Source organism: Moschus berezovskii, chromosome 3 (assembly GCF_049115385.1).
Source record: "Moschus berezovskii isolate FMDL1 chromosome 3, NW_MosBer_1.0, whole genome shotgun sequence".
NCBI lineage: Eukaryota > Metazoa > Chordata > Mammalia > Artiodactyla > Moschidae > Moschus > Moschus berezovskii.
The window spans coordinates 64,077,985-64,099,679 of NC_142462.1; the positions used below are offsets into that span (position 1 = coordinate 64,077,985).

General features: G+C 40.5%; 1 protein-coding gene and 1 pseudogene across 1 annotated transcript in view; both read left to right on the forward strand.

The window, feature by feature from the left end:
• Window positions 1–4,515: 4,515 nt before the first annotated feature.
• Window positions 4,516–21,695, forward strand: part of SAMTOR (S-adenosylmethionine sensor upstream of mTORC1) — an 81,480-nt gene continuing 64,300 nt past the window's right edge. The window contains exon 1 of the mRNA XM_055420845.2: window positions 4,516–4,817. Within this exon, the coding sequence (XP_055276820.1) occupies window positions 4,658–4,817 (160 nt within the window). The 5' untranslated portion in view covers window positions 4,516–4,657. The remainder of the gene's footprint in view (window positions 4,818–21,695) is intronic.
• On the forward strand, window positions 4,842–12,774 carry LOC148778341 (large ribosomal subunit protein uL30 pseudogene; annotated as a pseudogene).

Here is a 21,695-nt window from a genome sequence, read left to right on the forward strand (position 1 = left end):
AAATATATTAATATTTTTAATAATACAGCTTTTTATTTTTCTTGTCATTATTTTAACTGAATTGCTAAAAATTCTATTTCTAAATAGCCATGAGCTGAATATTTGCCCAGCTTGGAATATCTCTTTCTTCAATAATAACATGTCTTTTGCACTATTGTACCCCATTGTGTCCCTGTCTCCTGTACAATGTCACGAACCTCCGTTCAGAGTTCATCAGGCACTCTTATCATATCTAGTACCTTAAATCTATTTCTCACTTCCACTGTAAAGAAATGCAAAAAAGCAAAATGGCTGTCTGAGGAGGCCTTACAAATAGCTGTGAAAAGAAGAGAAGCAAAAAGCAAAGGAGAAAAGGAAAGATATGAGCATCTGAATGCAGAGTTCCAAAGAATAGCAAGGAGAGGTAAGAAAGCCTTCCTCAGCCATCAATGCAAAGAAATAGAGAAAAACAACAGAATAGGATAAACAAGAGATCTCTTCAAGAAAATTAGAGATTTCAAGGGAACATTTCATGCAAAGATGGGCTCAATAAAGGACAGAAATGGTATGGACCTAACAGAAGCAGAAGATATTAAGAAGAGGTGGCAAGAATACACAGAACTGTACAAAAAAGATCTTCACGACGAAGATAATCATGATAGTGTGATCACTGACCTAGAGCCAGACATCTTGGAATGTGAAGTCAAGTGGGCCTTAGAAAGCATCACTACGAACAAAGCTAGTGGAGGTGATGGAATTCCAGTTGAGCTATTTCCAATCCTGAAAGATGATGCTGTGAAAGTGCTGCACTCATTATGCCAGCAAATTTGAAAAACTCAGTAGTGGCCACAAGACTGGAAAAGGTCAGTCTTCATTCCAATCCCAAAGAAAGGCAATGCCAAAGAATGCTCAAACTACCGCACAATTGCACTCATCTCACGCGCTAGTAAAGTCATGCTCAAAATTCTCCAAGCCAGGCTTCAGCAATACGTGAACCGTGAACTCTTAGATGTTCAAGCAGGTTTTAGAAAAGGCAGAGGCACCAGAGATCACATTGCCAACATCCACTGGATCATGGAGAAAGCAAGAGAGTTCCAGAAAAACATCTATTTCTGCTTCATTGACTATGCCAAAGCCTTTGACTGTGGGGATCACAATAAACTGTGGGAAATTCTGAAAGAGATGGAAATCCCAGACCACCTGACCTGCCTCTTGAGAAACCTGTATGCAGGTCAGGAAGCAACAGTTAGAACAGGACATGGAACAACAGACTGGTTCCAAATAGGAAAAGGAGTACGTCAAGGTTGTATATTGTCACCCTGCTCATTTAACTTATATGCAGAGTACATCATGAGGAACGCTGGGTTGGAAGAAGCACAAGCTGGAATCGCTGGGAGAAATATCAATAACCTCAGATATGCAGAATGTACCACCCTTATGGTAGAAAGTGAAGAGGAACTCAAAAGCCTCTTAATGAAAGTGAAAGAGGAGAGTGAAAAGGTTGGCTTGAAGCTCAACATTCAGAAAACAAAGATCATGGCATCTGGTCCCATCACTTCTTGGGAAATAGATGGGGAAACAGTGGAAACAGTGTCAGACTTTATTTTTGGGGGCTCCAAAATCACTGCGGATGCTGATTGCAGCCATGAAATTAAAAGACGCTCACTCCTTGGAAGGAAAGTTACGACCAACCTAGATAGTATATTAAAAAGCAGAGACATTACTTTGCCAACAAAGTCTGTTAGTCAAGGCTATGGTTTTTCCAGTGGTCATGTATGGATGTGAGAGTTGGATTGTAAAGAAAGCTGAGTGCCGAAGAATCGATGCTTTTGAACTGTGGTGTTGGAGAAGACTCTTGAGAGTCCCTTGGACTGCAAGGAAATCCAACCAGTCCATCCTAAAGGAGATCAGTCCTGGGTGTTCATTGGAAGGACTGATGTTGAAGCTGAAACTCCAATACTTTAGCCACCTGATGTGAAGAACTGATTCATTTGAACAGACCCTGATGCTGGGATAGGTTGAAGGCAGGAGGTGAAGGGAACGACAGAGGATGAGATGGTTGGATGGCATCACCAACTCAATGGACATGAGTTTCAGTAAACTCCAGGAGTTGGTGATAGACAGGTAGGCTGCAGTCCATGGGTTCACAAAGAGTCGGACATGACTGAGCAACTGAACTAAACTGAACAAAGAAGACAAGTTATTTTTCTTGCCAAGGATATTTTCCTGTTCTCAGTTCAATTCAGTCACTCAGTCGTGTCTGACTCTCCACCGTCCATGAGGTCGTAAAGAGTCAGACACAACTGAGTGCACATACACACACAAAAATTCATGTGCTAGGAGTAACATGGAGGGAAAAAATCTTTTAACTGTATTTTCAGTACAAATGAAATTTAATACTCTTTATGATTGTGTGTGTGTCAGTCGCTCACTCGTGTCCGACTCTTGGCGACCCCATGAATTGTAGCCCACCAGGCTCCTCTGTCCATGGAATTTTCCAGGCAAGAATACTGGAGTGGGCTGCCATTCCGTTTTCAACCCAGGGATTGAACCTGGGTTGAATCTTCCTGCATTGCAGGAAGACTTTTTGTGGTCTGAGCCACCAGGGAAACCAATTCTGTACAAATGAAATTTAATGTTCTCTTTACTATGATTATAACTTTCAAATATTTGCACCTCTTTCTGCCTTCAGTAAATATTAAAATATGGAATGAGCGAAACAATGTTGTCTTTTCAAGTGCCTCTTTTTCCCAAATGAAATCTACCCCCGCCCCAAATAAGATCCCATATTCTCATTTTATTTGGAGAAGGTCATGACAACCCACTTCACTATTCTTGCCTGGAGAATCCCATGGACAGAGAAGCCTGGTGGGCTATGGTCCTCGGGTTCTCAAATCAAAGACTCTGACACGACTGAATCAACTTAGCATGCACGCATTCTCATTTTATCAGGCATGTCTGTGTAATTTCTCCTCATAACTACAATTAGTTGTTGTGAAGATAAAGGAACTTTATCTGTGTTTGATCTGCTTCTTCACTGAGGGTAGGGACATGTCTTTCATCTTAAATTTCACCAATCTTCTCCCTTCACTTCCACAGTCTCGCTCCTCCTGTGTTCTGGAGACTGTATAATGCTACCTTTTTCAAGATCTTCACTATTCAGAAGGTGGCATACAAAATGGTTACACAATGCAGGCCTCATGTATATTTATAAAATTACTGATCAGATTGTTATTGCAACAATTTCCAAACATCATGTAACAAACAACTGCAGTGCGGTGGGTGGGGTGGGAACACTACAGCCTAACACAATTCATTAAGGGCACTCAGCTGGTTGAATCTCTGAAACTCCAGCAGCCTCAGTACCACTTGAAAGCTAATGTTTTCTCTCTCTCTCAAGCAGTATTCCACCTTTCTGGGACAGAAGTCAGTAACCATATTTCCCATAAGCTTCCCATGAGAAGAGAGAAGAGGAGGGAGGTAGAACAGGTTGCCAAATCCACTTAGGCACCCTGCCTAGATTAACCTAACCATTTAAAAGGCTGCAAGTTACCCATGGCCAACATTAAAAGTGCTCAGGGCTCTGATGCGAATTAGACCAAGGCAGGCTCTCTCTGACACCCGGGCCACCACAGACGTTCTCAAGGGCATCTGTTATGGATTCTCTAGCTTTCCTTTCCCCTCTTCCATCTTATATTGCTTTTTATTGCCCATCTCCTTTTCCCAGTTCCCATGTTTTTCTGCCCAAGCCTAGCACTAGAGGCATCATTCACCGTTGGCTCTTGAATTAAACAGTGCTTGGGCTTCCCAGGTGGCACAGTGGTAAAGAATACGCCTGCCAATACCGAAGACTTAGGTTCGATCCCTGGGTCGGGAAGATCCCCTGAGGTAGGAAACGGCAACCCACTCCAGCATTCTTGCCTGGTAAATTCCATGGACAGAGGAGCCTGACGGGCTACAGTCCATAAGGTTTCAAGGAGCCGGGCACAACTCAGGACGCACGCACTTGGTAGCCAGACCTCTTCTTGTGCCCACCAAAGCACCCATGCCTGGGTTCCTTAAAATGTAAAATCCTTGTGCTCCCAAGTCATCTCCTAAGCACTTCTCAGGGCCACGCAGCTAAAGGGAACCTACAACTGACAAGGTGAAGTTGAGGCTCAGATAGAGGACCCTGACTGCATCACACCAGAATGTACTCTCAGGAGGGGAAACGGCTAGAAGACGTGAGAAAGCTGAGCGGTAGAAAGATGCCCAACCTAAGCAAACTCAGTCGCGCAAGCGCATGGCTTGCAGCGCGTCTCCCGTGGCCTCATCACAGCGCCTGCGCACAGGATCCCTGGAGCGGCGGGGAAGGGAGAGGAGCTGTCGGGCCTAGAGCTCCCACTGCCTCAGCAACCTCAGCCTGCAAGCCCCGCCTCCTTCAGCTGCTCGCCTTCCCAAACAAGCGGGTGCGGCCTAGCGCTCTCCGTCTATTGGCCTTTGGCCTTTTCCGTTTCCGCCCATCCCTCCAGAGTCCACCAATCAGCTTGTGCGTCTGAGTAAGTGGTCACCTCGCCGCTCTGACTCCTCTGCCTCCTCCCGCTGCTGCCTCCGCTGCTGCCTCCTCCTTCCCCACCTCCTCCGTCAGGCGGGCGTCTGCGGGGGCCCGAGGGGCGGCGGCGGCGGCGGCAGCAGCGATATGGAGCCGGGGCCCGGCGGCCGAAGCAATGCTCCCGGGCACAGGGCCGGACCCACGAGCCCTCCGCCGCCTAGGGAGCAGGAGCGGAAGCTGGAGCAGGAGAAGCTCTCCGGGGTGGTAAAGAGCGTCCACCGGCGGCTCCGCAAGAAGTACCGGGAAGGTAAACAGCGAACGGAGCGGGGGGGAAGGGGAGGCCTCGTCGCCCCCGGCCGCTTGTCAACCTCTCCCCTCCCCCAAGGGGCCACCATTACAACCTGAAGGAGCTGCACGTCAGCCCCTGCCAGGGCCGCTCTCCCAGGCCAGGACGCCCCCTTCTCGGTCGAGTCCTCGGTGCGGCTTCAGGCGCCCTCCTCCCGCCCCCTTTTCTTCGAGGGCCCTTCAGGAGAGTTCCAGGCCTGTGGAGGAGCCGAGCCCCCTCCTCCCCCATCCCCTGTCCCCAGCCTGGGTGCTGAGATTGTTGTCACCACACACACAAGCACCCAGACCCTCACACAGAAGGTGAAGGTCGATCGTTACGAGAGACTAGAAGCTCAAACACGAAGTCAGGTAGAAATCCATTCGAGAAAGATGGACTGGAAGAAGCGTGAGTTGACCACCCTGAGCTTTGATCAGCCTGTTTGATTTGTTGCGGCGTTTGACCCGCTTCTTACTATCTCATTCCTGTGGGTTTAGCCCGGGCCGGAGCTTCCTCGCGTTGGCTTCCAGGGCTGCGAAGTCAGCAGGCCTTTTAGCTGACTGGACTTCACCTAAGGGGGAGGGGCTCCATCCTTGCCACCCCCCGCCCCCCCATCCCGTTCTTTAAATGCTGGATCTTAGTGTTTATTTAGGCGGGGGAGAAAGAGATCTGGGGCAGATTCTCAAAATATTCTTTAGATATGAATAGTATGTAACTACTAAGCTTCCTAAGGGTACCCCGCGAAACAGGCCATCGCTGGGAACCCCTCTTATGGAAGATCTTGAGCAAAGGAGAAGCCATAGTAGCTTTTGCTTGGGCCTGAGAAGTGTTTATAGTTGGGATCTACAGTTATACTTGGTGTTTTAAAATACAGGCTTTTTTACAGAACTATTTAATAGAAAACTGACAGTGAAAATTCCCAGTTTTTTCATGTGCTCAGGAGACATTTCTTCTAAAGATCAAAACGAGGGATAATTTTCTTCTTGCTTTCTTCTGGCTTTAGCTTAAGTACACATTGAGAAGTCAGCAGTCTTCTAGTGGTTGCCTTATACTTGGTTAAGCTTGGATTAGAAGCAAAATTATGACAGTGGGAAGGAACAGATAGCTAAGATAATGTTACTTTTGAGTTACAAACACTTTTCAGTTACTCTGGAAGAGTAAAACTAAGTATCTTTTGTTCTTTTGAATGTAGGTGATGTGTTTCATTTTTCAAACTTTAAAGTTTTTTTCCCCTTGACAACTCAAGGCTTGATTTTCTAATAGCTGATTAAATAGTAATCCTAAAAAATAACCTATAGTTATTGTTTAACAGTTAGCAATAGAGATTTATCAGGCATATTGAGACATTGAAATTTGTTTTTTAAAAGAATGCTTTAACCCCAACCCACAGTTTATTCAATAAAATGAGTAGTTACCATAGCAACGATTGCATCATTCTTGATATTCAGAGAATGCACTTACATAATGGTATTCAGTAGGTTCTTGTGTTGTTTGGAAAAATGAGGAAATAAATGGACACACTTTATCGTGTATTTGTACAAACTTAAGCAAGTACCTCTTTTTGAAGAAAAAAATGGATAGCATATAATTCAATTTCCATTCTTACCTTTGTAAAATAATTTGATTATTCATTATTAATTCATTCAAAAATTAGGTTCTACTTAATATACTACTATTGTGTCATCATGTCTTCAAGTGCTATTTATTCTCTCTTAGTTCCCACATGTAAAAGCATGTGTTTAAGCCTATTAACCAAGGGAACACTTGTTTATAACGAGAATTAGTATTTGGAAGTTACCAGAGCTAGGATAGATACATGTAGTTCATAAGTGAATGATACGGTTTGCTTTAGGGCCGGTAAAGTCCTGGTGGTCCGTAAGCATATGAATGAGACTGTTCTTTAGGTGTTTTAATGCCCTGAGTTCCACCAATGATCTAGACTTCTCTGGGTTTTAATGATATACAAAACCCCATCAGTGAACTAGCAAAGTAAAAGATCCTAAAAAGCATGCCCTTTCTGTCTTTATTTCTGACATGTAGGTCAAGACTTGTGATTTGACAAAAATCTGTGAAAACGCCTCCTGAAAAAGTCTGATTTTTCACATAATAATACCAAAGAATTAGTGCTTTACTAATTTAGTGCTTTACTTTGAGGTCTTACTGTCATTATAGTGTCATTTACAGGTCTTCTCTGGTTATGAAATAATAATACAAATGCTTCTGGGTCAGGTTGCTGCTGCTGCTAAGTCACTTCAGTCGTGTCCGACTCTGTGTGACCCCATAGACGGCAGCCCATCAGGCTCCCCCATCCCTGGGATTCTCCAGGCAAGAACACTGGAGTGGGTTGCCATTTCCTTCTCCATACAAAGGCCTATTTAATCAGTAACATGCCTGTACTGTAATACCAATAATTATGGAAACTGTACTCCTTTTATAACAATATTCCTATCAGAAAACACAGTGAAAATTCCAGCATAGAATCTTTGAATGTTAAACTAGAAGGAACTTTCAGTTCAGTTCAGTCGCTCAGTCTTGTCCGACTCTTTGTGACCCCATGAATCGCAGCAAGCCACGCCTCCCTGTCCATCACCAACTCCGGGAGTTTACCCAAACTCATGTCCATCAAGTCGGTGATGCCATCCAGCCATCTCATCCTCTGTCGTCCCCTTCTCCTCCTGCCCCCAATCCCTCCCAGCATCAGGGTCTTTTCCAATAAGTCAACTCTTCGAGAAGGAACTTTAGTGATTCCCAAACATGAATAAACAGTAGACTCATATGGGTGCCTTTTAGAAAATTACTCCATTCCACCTCAGATGTACAGTTTCAGAACTCCTGTCAATGGTGCTTGGAAATTTGTCAGCCAGATTTTCAAGTGATAATCTGAATGACTTCCTTTGTTTTTACACATGAATTAGCTGAGTCCTAAAATAGTAAAATAACTTGCTTCAAGTTTGGATAGTTCATCATTATCACCAAACAGATTTTATGAGATTTTTAACAGATTTTGTGAGATTAATGTGTTTTTTTGTTTTTTTTTTTTCTTTCCCCAGTTCAAAGCCTAATGGTGTCTCCAAATGTTCTTGGAGTGGGAGGGAAAATGAGAAGCAGGAAGTAGCCCTAGAATTTGTGTTGGGTAAAAGGATGTAAATTGATGAGAATGGGGTAGTCCATGGAGTAATAGGTATGATTTGCTGAGTTAGCAGTGGGTTTCTTCTGGAGTGACAGCAGAGAAGAAAATAAATTGGAGTAGAATGAAGGAAGAGGCAAAACATTCACTAGATAGTAAAAGACAGGAGTGAGACCTGGATAATGAGTGTAGTGTTGGATAATACAGTTTTCCCTTTCCTTATCTTTGATAGTGGAATTAAAAATGAAGCAGGAATAAGATTGAAAATAAGGTTGGTAGAAAAAAGTTTCTCTCCACCTGTCCCAGTGCATTTGTCCAAACTGATGCTTGTTGTGGCAATGAGCAGGCCTGGGGTAGGGGGTAGTGGATAAGATTGTGAAGACTAGCAGTTAACTTTAATACACTCTTTTAACACTTTTCCTCTCTCTGCTCCATTTTACTGCCTGTCTTCTGTCAGCACTTAGAGATCCTTTGCCTATTTGTATAAGAGTAAAGTGAGAGTTGGAGATAAAGGTCAGTGTTCCAGGCAGTGATGATATCTGAAGTAGTTTCCAAAAGGAAATGGTCAGGAAATGTTTAGCAATGGAGGTGAGAAGGAGTGTTTCTAGTGTCAGTCTTTATTTATAGATAAAGGATTGAGTTTATATAAATGGAAACTTTTATTTTTTTAACCTATTTTGTGAATGTCTTTAGCAGTTTTCATCAATTTAATTGTCTCTGAATTTACTTTTTCTGCATGCCAAAACAGGTTAAAACAGTTTGTCACTAGACCGGTGCAGGTTATCAATCAGAAAAAAATCAAAATGCATGTTAACCTGTTAACAATGATATTCTGAAAGCATAGGTTAATGGGTTAATGGGTGATCTTTATTATACTCTTATACATTTAAAAAAATCAGTGTTACTAGTAGCAGTGATAATATTTTAAAAGTAGTTAGAATAAATAGGTTACTGATACTGAAACAGAAAAGAAGAACACAGAATAGGTTGATTTTGTAGACTAAGTCAGGAAAAAAATTGTTACAAAGGTTAACAGCTGTGAGCAGCATTTTAAGAGTCAGCTACTAAATAGCCTAGTTTAGATGTTTAATTCTTATTGATTATTCAAATTATTCTCCTTGTTTAATACAAAGGGTACTGCAACAGCAGTTTAGGATTAGCTGCTCATTTGTGATTGATTTTTCCTTAGCATACAGCTAAAACAAGAGAATTGTAGGGGGAAGGGAAAAACCTTTGAATTAGAAATAATTTTAAACTAAAATCAAAAGGTCTAAAAGTGAAAGAATAAATGTTAGTGTTTTTTCATGAAACAAAGTTTTGAAATTACTTTTAAAATTAGAATAACAGACTGTGTGTTTTTAGTTGAAATTTCCTAATTTTTTTCTCCTTTGGGGGCTTTCAATACTGCTTTAAATTACAGACCAACTCTTTGACCCCAAGATACTTTAACAGATTCCCTTTGTTTTACTTTTTTTTTAATCAAGTGACGTTTAACTCTTTTTTTCTTTACATGTTGTTTTCTGATTCTGATACAGAATCTGAAAGCACTGTTTTTTAGTGATGGAATCTTTGCTCAATCACCAAATGAGTAAGTTGAAAACTGTCCACAGAAAGGAGAGTCTCCTAGTTGCGCTAGGAGAGTTTGAACTGCATATCTTCCAGGGAAATAAAATTGAAAAAGTAATAATCAGTAACACTGGAAGATAAAGGGAACATGGATAAACTCAGTGAGGGACACATAGTAACTATTTGATTTTGTTATTTTTAGTCACCTTGTAGTAAGGTATCTTTTTAGGAAACTTTTACATTTTAAAAGAGAGAGTAAAAATCAACAGTATTAATATAGATCCTTTGATTTTTTGGGAAAAAAATGTAACAGTAAATGCAGTGGATATCAACCTTGATTCCACGTTAGTATTGTCTGTGGAACTTTGTGGAGCACAGGCATCTGTATTATTTTAAAACTCTGTAGGTTATACAATGGGCAAAGGAGTTGAAGAACACCTAGCTAAAGTGCAGTAGATTGAAGTAGGAAGGAATCTAGATGAAAGTAAATCAGCTAGGAGACTCTTACACCAAACTATTTTTTAAAGGTTAATGATAGTATAAGTAAAAGTAGTGTTCATGAAAATAGAGAAAGATAAGTCAAATACTTTCTGAAAGTCAGAGTGAACAGTTTTTAGTGAAAGTAAAGAGAAGAGTCAATGATGATGCCAAGATTTCTTGCCTGGAAAAATTTAAATAGCTGTTTCCAGCCAGTTTAGAAATGTGGGCATGGAGAAAAGTGTAGATAGGCACGTTGGCTTGTCATAGGGTAATGGTAATGATTTAATTCGGATTATCCGTTGGTAGTAAAGGATTGGAAGCCCTCTGTTACAGTTTGGAGGGCAGATGAACAGCCCAAAGGAGTGATGATAATGCATAAAGGAGGACAGACTCTTGGAAGATGCCAGTAGTATCTTACTGGTTTTACATAAGTAAGTCAGTCTGCTTCTCCTTTATGCTCCCAAGATACCATTCAGTTCAGTTCAGTTCAGTTCAGTCGCTCAGTCATGTCCGACTCTTTGCGACCCCATGAATCACAGCACACCAGGCCTCCCTGTCCATCACCAACTCCCAGAGTTCACTCAAACTCATGTCCATCAAGTCGGTGATGCCATCCAGCCATCTCATTCTCTGTCAACCCCGTCTCCTCTCGCCCCCAATCCCTCCCATCATCAGAGTCTTTTCCAGTGAGTCAACTCGTCGCATGAGGTGGCCAAAGTATTGCAGTTTCAGCTTTAGCATCAGTCCTTCCAATGAACACCCAGGATTGATCTCCTTTAGAATGGACTGGTTGGATCTCCTTGCAGTCCAAGGGACTCTCAAGAGTCTTCTCCAACACCACAGTTCAAAAGCATCAACTCTTCGGCGATCAATTTCTTCACAGTCCAACTCTCACATCCATACATGACCACTGGAAAAACCATAGCCTTGACTAGACGGACCTTTGTTGGCAAAGGATTGTCTCTGCTTTTTAATATACTATCCAGGTTGGTCATAACTTTCCTTCCAAGGAGTAAGTGTCTTTTAATTTCCTGGCTGCAATCAGCATCTGCAGTGATTTTGGAGCCCAAAAACCAAAGTCTGACACTGTTTCCACTGTTTTCCCATCTATTTCCCAGGAAGTGATGGGACCAGATACCATGATCTTTGTTTTCTGAATGTTGAGCTTCAAGCCAACCTTTTCACTCTCCTCTTTCACTTTCATCAAGAGACTTTTGAGTTCCTCTTCACTTTCTCCTATAAGGGTGGTGTCATCTGCATATCTGAGGTTATTGATATTTCTCCCAGCAATCTTGATTCCAGCTTGTGCTTCTTCCAGCCCGGCATTCCTCATGATGTACTCTGCATAGAAGTTAAGTAAGCAGGGCGACAATATACAGCCTTGACGTACTCCTTTTCCTATTTGGAACCAGTCTGTTGTTCCATGACCAGTTCTAATTGTTGCTTCCTGACCTGCATACAGGTTTCTCAAGAGGCAGGTCAGGTGGTCTGGTATTCCCATCTCTTTCAGGAGATGACTGTGGCTCAGATCATGAACTCCTTATTGCCAAATTCAGACTTAAATTGAAGAAAGTAGGGAGAACCACTAGACTTTTCAGCTATGACCTAAATCAAATCCCTTATTATTATACAGTGGAAGTAAGAAATAGATTTAAGGGACTAGATCTGATAGATCGAGTGCCTGATGAACTATGGACGGAGGTTCGTGACATTGTACAGGAGACAGGGACCAAGACCGTCCCCGTGGAAAAGAAATGCAAAAAAGCAAAATGGCTGTCGGAGGAGGCCTTACAAATAGCTGTGAAAAGGAGAGAGGCGAAAAGCAAAGGAGAAAAGGAAAGATATAAGCATCTGAATGCAGAGTTCCTAAGAATAGCAAGTAGAGATAAGAAAGCCTTCCTCAGCAATCAATGCAAAGAAATAGAGGAAAACACTCTTTCCCGTCTGGAACCATGGAGGGTGCAGAAGAGAGAAAAAGAAGGTTCCTGCTGTGCCAGAAACCCTTAAGAAAAAGCGAAAGAATTTTGCAGAGCTTAAGATCAAGTGCTTGAGAAAGAAGTTTGCCTAAAAGATGCTTCGAAAGGCAAGGAGAAGCTTATCTATGAAACAGCCAAGCATTACCACAAGGAATACAGGCAGATGTACAGAACTGAAATTCGAATGGCTAGGATGGCACGAAAAGCCGGCAACTTCTATGTACCCACGGAACCCAAATTGGCATTTGTCATCAGGATCAGAGGTATCAAGGTGTGAGCCCAAAGGTTCGAAAGGTGCTGCAGCTCCTTCGCCTCCGGCAGATCTTCAATGGTACCTTTGTGAAGCTCAACAAGGCATCTATTAACATGCTGAGAATTGTGGAGCCATACATTGCATGGGGGTACCCAAATCTGAAGTCTGTAAATGAATTGATCTACAAGCGTGGTTATGGCAAAATCAACAAAAAGCGAATTGCCCTGACAGACAACGCATTGATTGCTCAGTCTCTTGGGAAAGACTGAATCATGTGCATGGAGGATCTGATTCATGAGATCTATACCATTGGAAAACGTTTCAAAGAAGCAAACAACTTCCTATGGCCCTTTTAATTGTCTTCTCCACGAGGTGGAATGAAGAAAAAGACCACCCATTTTGTAGAAGGTGGAGATGCTGGCAACAGGGAAGACCAGATCAACAGGCTTATTAGAAGGATGAACTAAGGTATCTACCAGGATTATTTTTGTAATCTGGTCAATTAATAAACAACTGAAACAAATTGAAAAAAAAAAGAAATAGAGGAAAACAACAAAACAGGAAAAACAAAAGATCTCTTCAAGAAAATTAGAGATATCAAGGGAACATTTCATGCAAAGATGGGCTCGAAAAAGGACAGAAATGGTATGGACCTAACAGAAGCAGAAGATATTAAGAAGAGGTGGCAAGAATACACAGAAGAACTGTACAAAAAAGATCTTCACGACCAAGATAATGACGATGGTGTGATCACTCACCTGGAGCCAGACATCTTGGAATGTGAAGTCAAGTGGGCCTTAGAGAGCATCACTACGAACAAAGCTAGTGGAGGTGATGGAATTCCAATTGAGCTATTTCAAATCCTGAAAGATGATGCTGTGAAAGTGCTGCACTCAATATGCCAGCAAATTTGGAAAACTCAGCAGTGGCCACAGGACTGGAAAAGGTCAGTCTTCATTCCAATCCCTAAGAAAGGCAATGGCAAAGAATGTTCCAACTACCACACAATTGCTCTCATCTCACACGCTTAGTAAAGTCATGCTCAAAATTCTCCAAGCCAGGCTTCAGCAATATGTGAACCGTGAACTTTCAGATGTTCAAGCAGGTTTTAGAAAAGGTAGAGGCACCAGAGATCACATTGCCAACATCCGCTTGATCATGGAGAAAGCAAGAGAGTTCCAGAAACACATCTATTTCTGCTTCATTGACTATGCCAAAGCCTTTGACTGTGTGGGTCACAATGAACTGTGGAAAGATACCATTACCTTTCCTTTATTGTAGTTATCACTTGCGTGCCTGCTCAGTTGTGTCCAGCTCTTTTGCTACCCCATGGACTGTAGCCTACCAGGCTCCTCTGTCCATGGGATTTCCTGGGTAAGAATACTGGAGCAGGTTGCCATTTCCTCCTCCAGGGGAATCTTCCCTACCCAGGGGTCAAACACAGGTCTCCTGCATCTCCTTGCATTGGCAGGTGGATTCTTTACCACTGAACCCCTTGGGAAGCCAATAGTTATCACTTACCAGTTCAGTTATCTGTCTTTCCCACTAAATTTAGTTCCTTGAGTAGGACTCTGCCTTTTTATCTTTGTGTCCCAAGTATCTAGCACCCTGCCTTGTAGATTTAAGGCACACACACAAAAGAAGGAAGCTGATATAGAATATGTCCATGTGGTTTGATCTAATCTTTTTATATTCATAATTTTAAAATTTTAATTTTCAGTACAAATTTTTTGTAATGAATTTATGGTCATATCTTAAGTGAGTATATTAGATTAATTTAACCTTTTGAAATGGTCCATATTATCATTATGAACATCAGTCCATTTTTTAAATGAAAACTGTCAGTAGTGAGTATATATAAAAATTTTTTTTTTCAAAATATGTGAACTAATAAGGATGTTGTGTGTGGTGTAAGTGTCTCTGTGTGTGTTGGTATGATAATAATTCTGTATATGTCTTTGTATTTATTTATATACTCTACACACAAAATTTTTCAACCGTAATATTCATTTCCTAAATTTTTGAGGTGAAGTTTGTGCTGGTTTTAAAATCTAAACATCTGAGAAACACTGATGTAAACTGTACTGATTTATTGTGCTTTACGTGTAGAATCACTGATGCTTATTGCACAGGTTATTTTAGAACCCCATTCCTTTAGAGGGACATCTGAGTATTACTTATTCTCATTTATACAGAAATTCCTCTATGTATATGGAAATTCCTATTCCCAGTTACATAAAAATTAAGTCCCAGAAGATTCTCCATAAGTCCTTTGTTTACACTAAGCAAGCGATCTGTGTGGTGATATGCATTTAGGTAAAGTTGCTTCACAGGGGAATAGCAGGTACTGATTCTAACTTTTTTGATTCTTTCCATCTCTTGTATAGGGTGTATTCAGAGTTTTACAGTTTGAATTAACTTTTCATCATAAATATGTTTGTAATAGAGTGCTCCACAAACAGAAAATGCACATGGGTCAAATTGTATTTATCAATGTGAACTTTTATCCATGCAGTGTTTTGTTTTTGAATTAAATTTGGCTCTTCAGTTTGCCCCAAGCCTCAGTTGCTCTATATATTATTTCACCAGGCTTTTGAGTTTAAAGTCTTGCCATAAACCCATGGTTTTAAGCCATGACTACACAGTGGATTCATCTGGGGAGCTATAAAATAAACGACCAGTTCCCACTTCAGACCAATTAAATGAAATGTCTAGGTGAAACCATTGTGCAGCCAGAGTTGAAATCGCTGCCAGGAATCTAACAAATAATGCTGTTGCAGAGGCTAAATCACCACTACCCAGAGACCAAGTGACTGCATTTGACTGACAAAGGACCATTTGTTTGTGGCTGGGAGAGTCCATGTACTTTGCTTTAGTGCAAAGCTTTGTTCATACCCATGAAAGTTCATAAATTAGAAACTCGTTATGAGAAGCAAGGTGGTACAGTGGTGAGGAGCATGGACTTTGGCACTTGACTGCCAGGTTTGATGTGTACCTTTGAGAAGTACTTCAGTTTTCTTATCTGTAAAGTGAAATATCTGACAAAATGGGTTGGTATTAGAATTAAATGCGTTAATATTTGTAAGGTACTTACAAATCTTATCTGGCATATAGAAAGCATTATTTGTGTTAAATACATACTTTTAAAAATAATTAGCCTCCAATAAAAAATGTAAAAATAAATAAATAAATAAAAGGTGTAATTGTAACTACCACCTGGATGCATTTAAGGGTACTGAGGATTGAATGGTTCCTGGAATTTCTATCTAGACTGTTCTATAGTGTCTTTCTTCTTCAGGATTAGGATTGCTGAAGCTTTTGTTCTTTATCTTTTTTTCCCCCTTTGTTTCTTATATTTCTGTTAATAACATTGTATATAACCTTTTTAGCATATTAGAATATTGGATTTTTACCCTTATCAGCGAAATGACTAGTAGGTGTAATATGCAAGTTTTTCAGGTGGTTCCTTTGTTTGATTCTCAGGAACGCTTCAACATCAAACATCTTAGATGTTTTTGTGCCATCTTTAGGTTTGCTACTATATCAAATGCTCAAGAATACTGAGAAAGCTGTGTGTGGTTTAACTGTGTTGTAGATAATCTAATCCTGATCACTTTATTTTAATGTCTTGGAGTGGCTGCTGAACTTGTTTCCACCTAGTTGTGAGTTTTTCGGCTTACTTCATTTACTCTGTTAACGGTCAGTCATGACCTACTCTTTGCGACCCCATGAACTGTAGACTGGCTCCTCTGTCCATGGAATTCTCCAGACAAGAACACCGGAGTGCGTAGCCATTCCCTTCTCCGGGGGATCTTCCCAACCTGGGGATTGAACCCAGGTCTCCCGCATTGCAGGCAGATTCTTTACTATCTGAGCCATCAGGGAAGATCCAGTGGGAGGGAGGTAAACCCTCTTGAAGAGTATGGGAATTCTTTTATGTTTTGAAAGAAAGAAATTTTCTATTCTAGATGGCGTGAGAGAAGTTAATTCAGAAAGAAGGATAGTATCCATTCTAAAGAGACAGTGTAGAGATTCCATTGGTTCACTCGAGTTTGGACCTATAATCTAGCTGTTCTTGAGGTTATTGAGTAAGAGCAAAAATAAATAACTTCTTAGCTTCTTATATTTGGTTCTTACAAAGATCATTGCGATAAAAGTAATAATATCTTCAAGATTACTAAAAATGGAATTCTTTTTTTTTTAATATCCCTATGACATATTTATTTAATAACTGAAAGGTTGAACCTTTTGCCCTTCTTCACCTATTTTGCCCACTCCCCAACCCCCTGCCCTTGGGAACTACCAGTCAGTTCTCTGCATCTACAAGCTTGATTTTTTTTTTTTTCCTTCTTATATTCCGTGGAACTTTGTCTTTTAATCCATTAATGAATGTACTATTTTTTCCTAGTTACTGTCTTTTCATTGGAAGTAACTTATATTGAATATTCTTTAGTTGTGGCATAGGTTTATGAAGGTGAGTTTAGTCAATAATTACAGTTTAATCCTGAGAGTAGGACCAAGTTTCAGAATAATTTGATTCATTGATTTTCATGCTGAGTTTAGTTTCACAACTTTAAGTTGGCATCACTTGTGTTTTAAATTATTAGTTAGTTTTTAAATTAGTGTTTTTAAAAGTTTAAATGTAAAGAAAGAATATAATAAATAGTCCTGTTAATGCAAACTTTATTTTAGAATTTTATGAGACAATCACGGGACTTTAAAGATTTGGCAGAGCTTTAACTTGATCTTAAAATGATGTATTTGAACAAATGAATACTGATGTCTTCTCTACATTTATTATTTTAGTCTGACTAGAAAATGCTTATTAACGATTAATTTCAGGCTAGGCTGCAGAACATCTAAATATAATTTTTGAATTGCTCAGATTTCTCTGTGCAATTCTTCCCTTTTCTTCCCTTCCCTCCCCTCCCCCTTCTCTCTCTCTCTCATTTTAACTAAGATTTGTATAGATGCCTGTAAGAAATAAGAAAATAGGTTATTAATCACAATAATTTTGAGTTGTCACAAGTGCCAGTATATAAAAATCATTATAAGGCTAATTATTAATTAATCGAAAGCACTGATTGATTGAACTTAAATACTTAAGCATTTCTTGTCAAGTAGATTTTTGATGCAGACCTCAGGAAGTTCTTCATTCTTGATTTACCTTGTGATAAAGAAATATTATCCTTTTAAATAAGATCATCTTTTAAGTAACAGTTGACATATTAACTAAAAGGTAGCAATAACAACAAAAAATGCTCGGAACTGAGTTTCAGCATACTTTTCTGCATATGCAGCTCACAGGTCAACCTTAACTTTTTTTGACTTTTAGAACACAAATCATAAATTATTTTGAAAATATACTGCTTAAAAGGTAAATAGCATCATTTTGAATGGTGTAAAAACAAACAATGGGCTGTTGTGAAAAACATGGGATTGTCCCATTCTGTTTTTAATAAATTAATTTATTTTAAAAATAAGTTTTCATGGGTATTCTGGAAAGTGGAATTTTCTAGTAACTGAAGGCTAACTTTGACCACCTCATGCAAAGAGTTGACTCACTGGAAAAGACTCTGATGCTGGGAGGGACTGGGGGCAGGAGGAGAAGGGGACAACAGAGAATGAGATGTCTGGATGGCATCACCGACTTGATGGAGGTGGGTTTGAACGAACTCCGGGAGTTGGTGATGGACAGGGAGGCCTGGCGTGCTGTGATTCATGGGGTTGCAAAGAGTCAGACACGACTGAGCAACTGAGCGACTGAACTGAACTGAACTGAAGGCTAACTATGTTTTTTGTTCAACTTTGTAACCACCGGACATGCAACATAGTGTTATACCTAGTAGTTGGGGTTTGGTAACTTGAATAAATACATGATTTAAAACTTCTGGGTCTGGAATGGCTTCTGTGAACCATAGGGAATATATCAGGTTTATATCTCTATGAGAACAGATACCACATTTTATTACATGTCTTCTCCCTTTTGTTTGATGCCAGTGCCCACTGAGAGCATCCCCTTTTTCAGTGCCTTAGTATAGAGTAGAAGTACAGATTGTTAGCAACTCTTAATTAATGGGGGATAGTAACTGTAAAATAAATGCTCTAGCCTCCCATTCTTTGGGTGCACAATTCCTCTATGCTTCCGTGTTGTCCACAGCAGCAGCCTCAACAATGCACCCTTTTATTAGCATTTTCTCCTCCCTTAACTTGTTCTCCCCAACTCCCTCACTCCTGTTTCCTAGGGCTCCCTTAGTTGTACCTTTTGTAGAATCTAAACTAAGTCTTGAAAAAAGGAAATCTTTTTAAGTTAAACATAGGTTTTCCCAAACATATATGATCATAGAACCTTTGTTTGAATGACTTCTATTGCCAGAAAATGTAGTAAGTTTATGTATTTACTTGTAATATGTACATTACATAGGACAGTGAAACTTACATGTTAAAAGGGTCTTTTAGAATTGATAATTATTGTTTAGTTGATAAGTCAAGTCTGACTCTTTGGAACCCATGGCAGCATGCCAGACTTCCCTATTCTTCACCATCTCCTGAGTTTGCTCAAACTTATATCCGTTGAGTCAATGATGCTATCTAACCATCTAATCCTCTGCTGCTCCCTTCTCCTTTTGCCTTCAATCTTTCCGAGCATCAGAAGCTTTTCCAATGAATTGGCTCATCGCATCAGGTGGCCAAAGTATTGGAGCTTCAACTTCAGCATAAGTCTTTTCAATGAGTATTCAGGGTTGATCTTCTTTAGGATGGACTGGTTGGATCTCCTTGCAGTCCAAGGAACTCTCGAGTCTTCTCCAGGACCAAGGTTCAAAAGCATCAATTCTTCAGTGCTAAGCCTTCTTTATGGTCCAGCTTTCACATCCATACATGACTACTGGAAAAACCATAGCATTGACTATATGGACCTTTGTCGGCAAAGCTATGTCTTTACTTTTAAATATGCTATCTGGCGTTGTCATAGCTTTCCTTCCAAGAAGCAAGCATCTTCTAATTTCATGGCTACAGTCACTATCTGCAGTGATTTTGGAGCCCAAGAAAAGAAAATCTGTCACTGCGTCCACTTTTTCCCCTTCTTTTTGCCGTGATGGGACCAGATGCCGTGATCTTAGTTTTTTGAATGTTGAGTTTTAAGTCAGCTTTTTCATTCTCCTCTTTCACCCTTATCAAGAGGCTCTTTTGTTCCTCTTCATTTTCTGCTATTAGAGTGGTATCATCTGCATATCTGAGGTGGTTGACATTTCTCCCGGGAGTCTTGATTCCAGCTTGTAACTTGTCCAGCCCAGCATTTCACGTGATGTACTCTGCATGTAAGTTAAATAAACAGGGTGAGAATATACAGCCTTGCTGTACTCTTTTCCCAGTTTTAAACCAGTCAGTTGTTCCATGTTCAGTTCTAAGTGTTGCTTCTTGACCCACATACAGATTCCTCAGAAGACAGGTAAACTGGTCTGGTATTCCCATCTCTTGAAGAATTTTCCACAGTTTGTTGTGATCCACACAGTCAAAGGCTTTCACACAGTCCATGAAGCAGAAGTAGATTTTTCTGGAATTCCCTTGCTTTCTATATGATCCAGTGAATGTTGGCAATTTGACCTCTGATGATTCATGGGGTCGCAAAGAGTCGGACATGACTGAGTGACTGAACTGAACTGAACCTCTGCGTTTTCTAAATCCAGCTTTTACATTTGAAAGTTCTCGGTTCAAGTACTGCTAAAGCCTAACGTGAAGGATTTTGAACATAACCTTACTAGCATGAGAAGTGAATACAATTGTCCAGTGGTTGGTACATTCTTTAGCACTACCCTTCTTTGGGATTGGAGTGAAAACTGACCTTTTCCAGTCCTATGGCCACTGCTGGGTTTTCCGAATTTGCTGACATTGAGTGCAATACTCTAACAGCGTCATCTTTTAGGATTTGAACTAACTCAGTTGGAATTTCATCACCTCCACTAACTTTGTTCATAGTAATGTTCCTAAGGCCTACTTGACTCTACACTCCAGGATGTCTGGCTCTAGGTGAGTTGACCACACCATCGTGGTTATCCGGGTCACTACGACCTTTTTTGTACAGTTCTTCTGTGTATTCTTGCCACCTCTTCTTAATCGCTCCTGCATCTGTTAAATCCTTACTGTTTCTTTCCTTTATCATGCCCATCCTTGCATAAACTGTTCCTTTGATACCTCCAGTTTTCTTGAAAAGATCTCTTGTCTTTCCCATTCTGTTGTTTTCCTCTATTTCTTTGCATTTTTCATTGAAGAAGGCTTTACTATCTCTTCTTGCTGTTCTGTGGAACTCTGCATTCAGTTGGATATATCTTTCCCTTTCTCTCTTGCTTTTTGCTTCTCTTTCTCTTCAGCTATTTGTAAGGCTGCCTCAGACAAACACTTTGCCCTCTAGCATTTCTTTTTCTTTGGTATGGTTTTGGTCACTGTCGCCTGTACAGTATTATGAACCTCTGTTGCCGGAGAAGGCAATGGCAAGCCACTCCAGTACTCTTGCCTGGAAAATCCCATGGATGGAGGAGCCTGGTAGGCTGCAGTCCGTGGGGTCGCTAAGGGTCGGACACGACTGAGCGACTTCACTTTCACTTTTCACTTTCACACATTGGAGAAGGAAATGGCAACCCACTCCAGTGTTCTTGCCTGGAGAATCCCAGGGATGGGGGAGCCTGGTGGGCTTCCGTCTATGGGGTCACACAGAGTCGGTTACGACTGATGTGACTTAGCAGCAGCAGCAGCAGTCCATAGTTCTTCAGGCACTCTGTCAGCCAGATCTAATCCCTTGAATCTATTTGTCACCTCCACTGTATAATCATAAGGGATTTGATTTAGGCCATATCTGAATGGCCTGATGGTTTTCCCCACTTTCTTTAGTTTAAGCCTGAATTCTGCTATAAGGAGCTCATTATCTGAGCCACAGTCAGCTCCAGGTCTTTTTTTGCTGACTGTACAGAGCTTCTACATCTTCGGCTGCAAAGAATGTAATCAGTCTAGTTTCTGTATTGTCCATTTGGTGATGTCCACATGTAGAGTCGTCTCTTGTGTTGTTGAAAAAGAATTGACAATATCCATTTCAAATAAAGATAAAGCACCTTGAAAATGACTCTGTACCTTAGTGAACCATTTGGCATTAAATCTGATGAGTAAAGTCAGGAATAGTTTTATGAACATAATAGATATATTGAAGAATCATTAATCAGTATATTTGTTTCAAAGACTTTACTTCCTGTAGTCCTACTTAGAGACTTAATAAATAAGTACATCTGAAAGATGTTACTAAAACTGGAGAGTTTTTCTTTGAGAATTTAGAAAAACTTGTTTGCCTGCTTGTTTTTAATGGCCAGTTTTGACCAGTTTGCTATATAATAAATTGAGGGCCCTGTTACTGCACAAGTATTGTTTCTAATGGCCAGTTATTGCCAGTCTGCTATATAACAAATGAGAGCCCT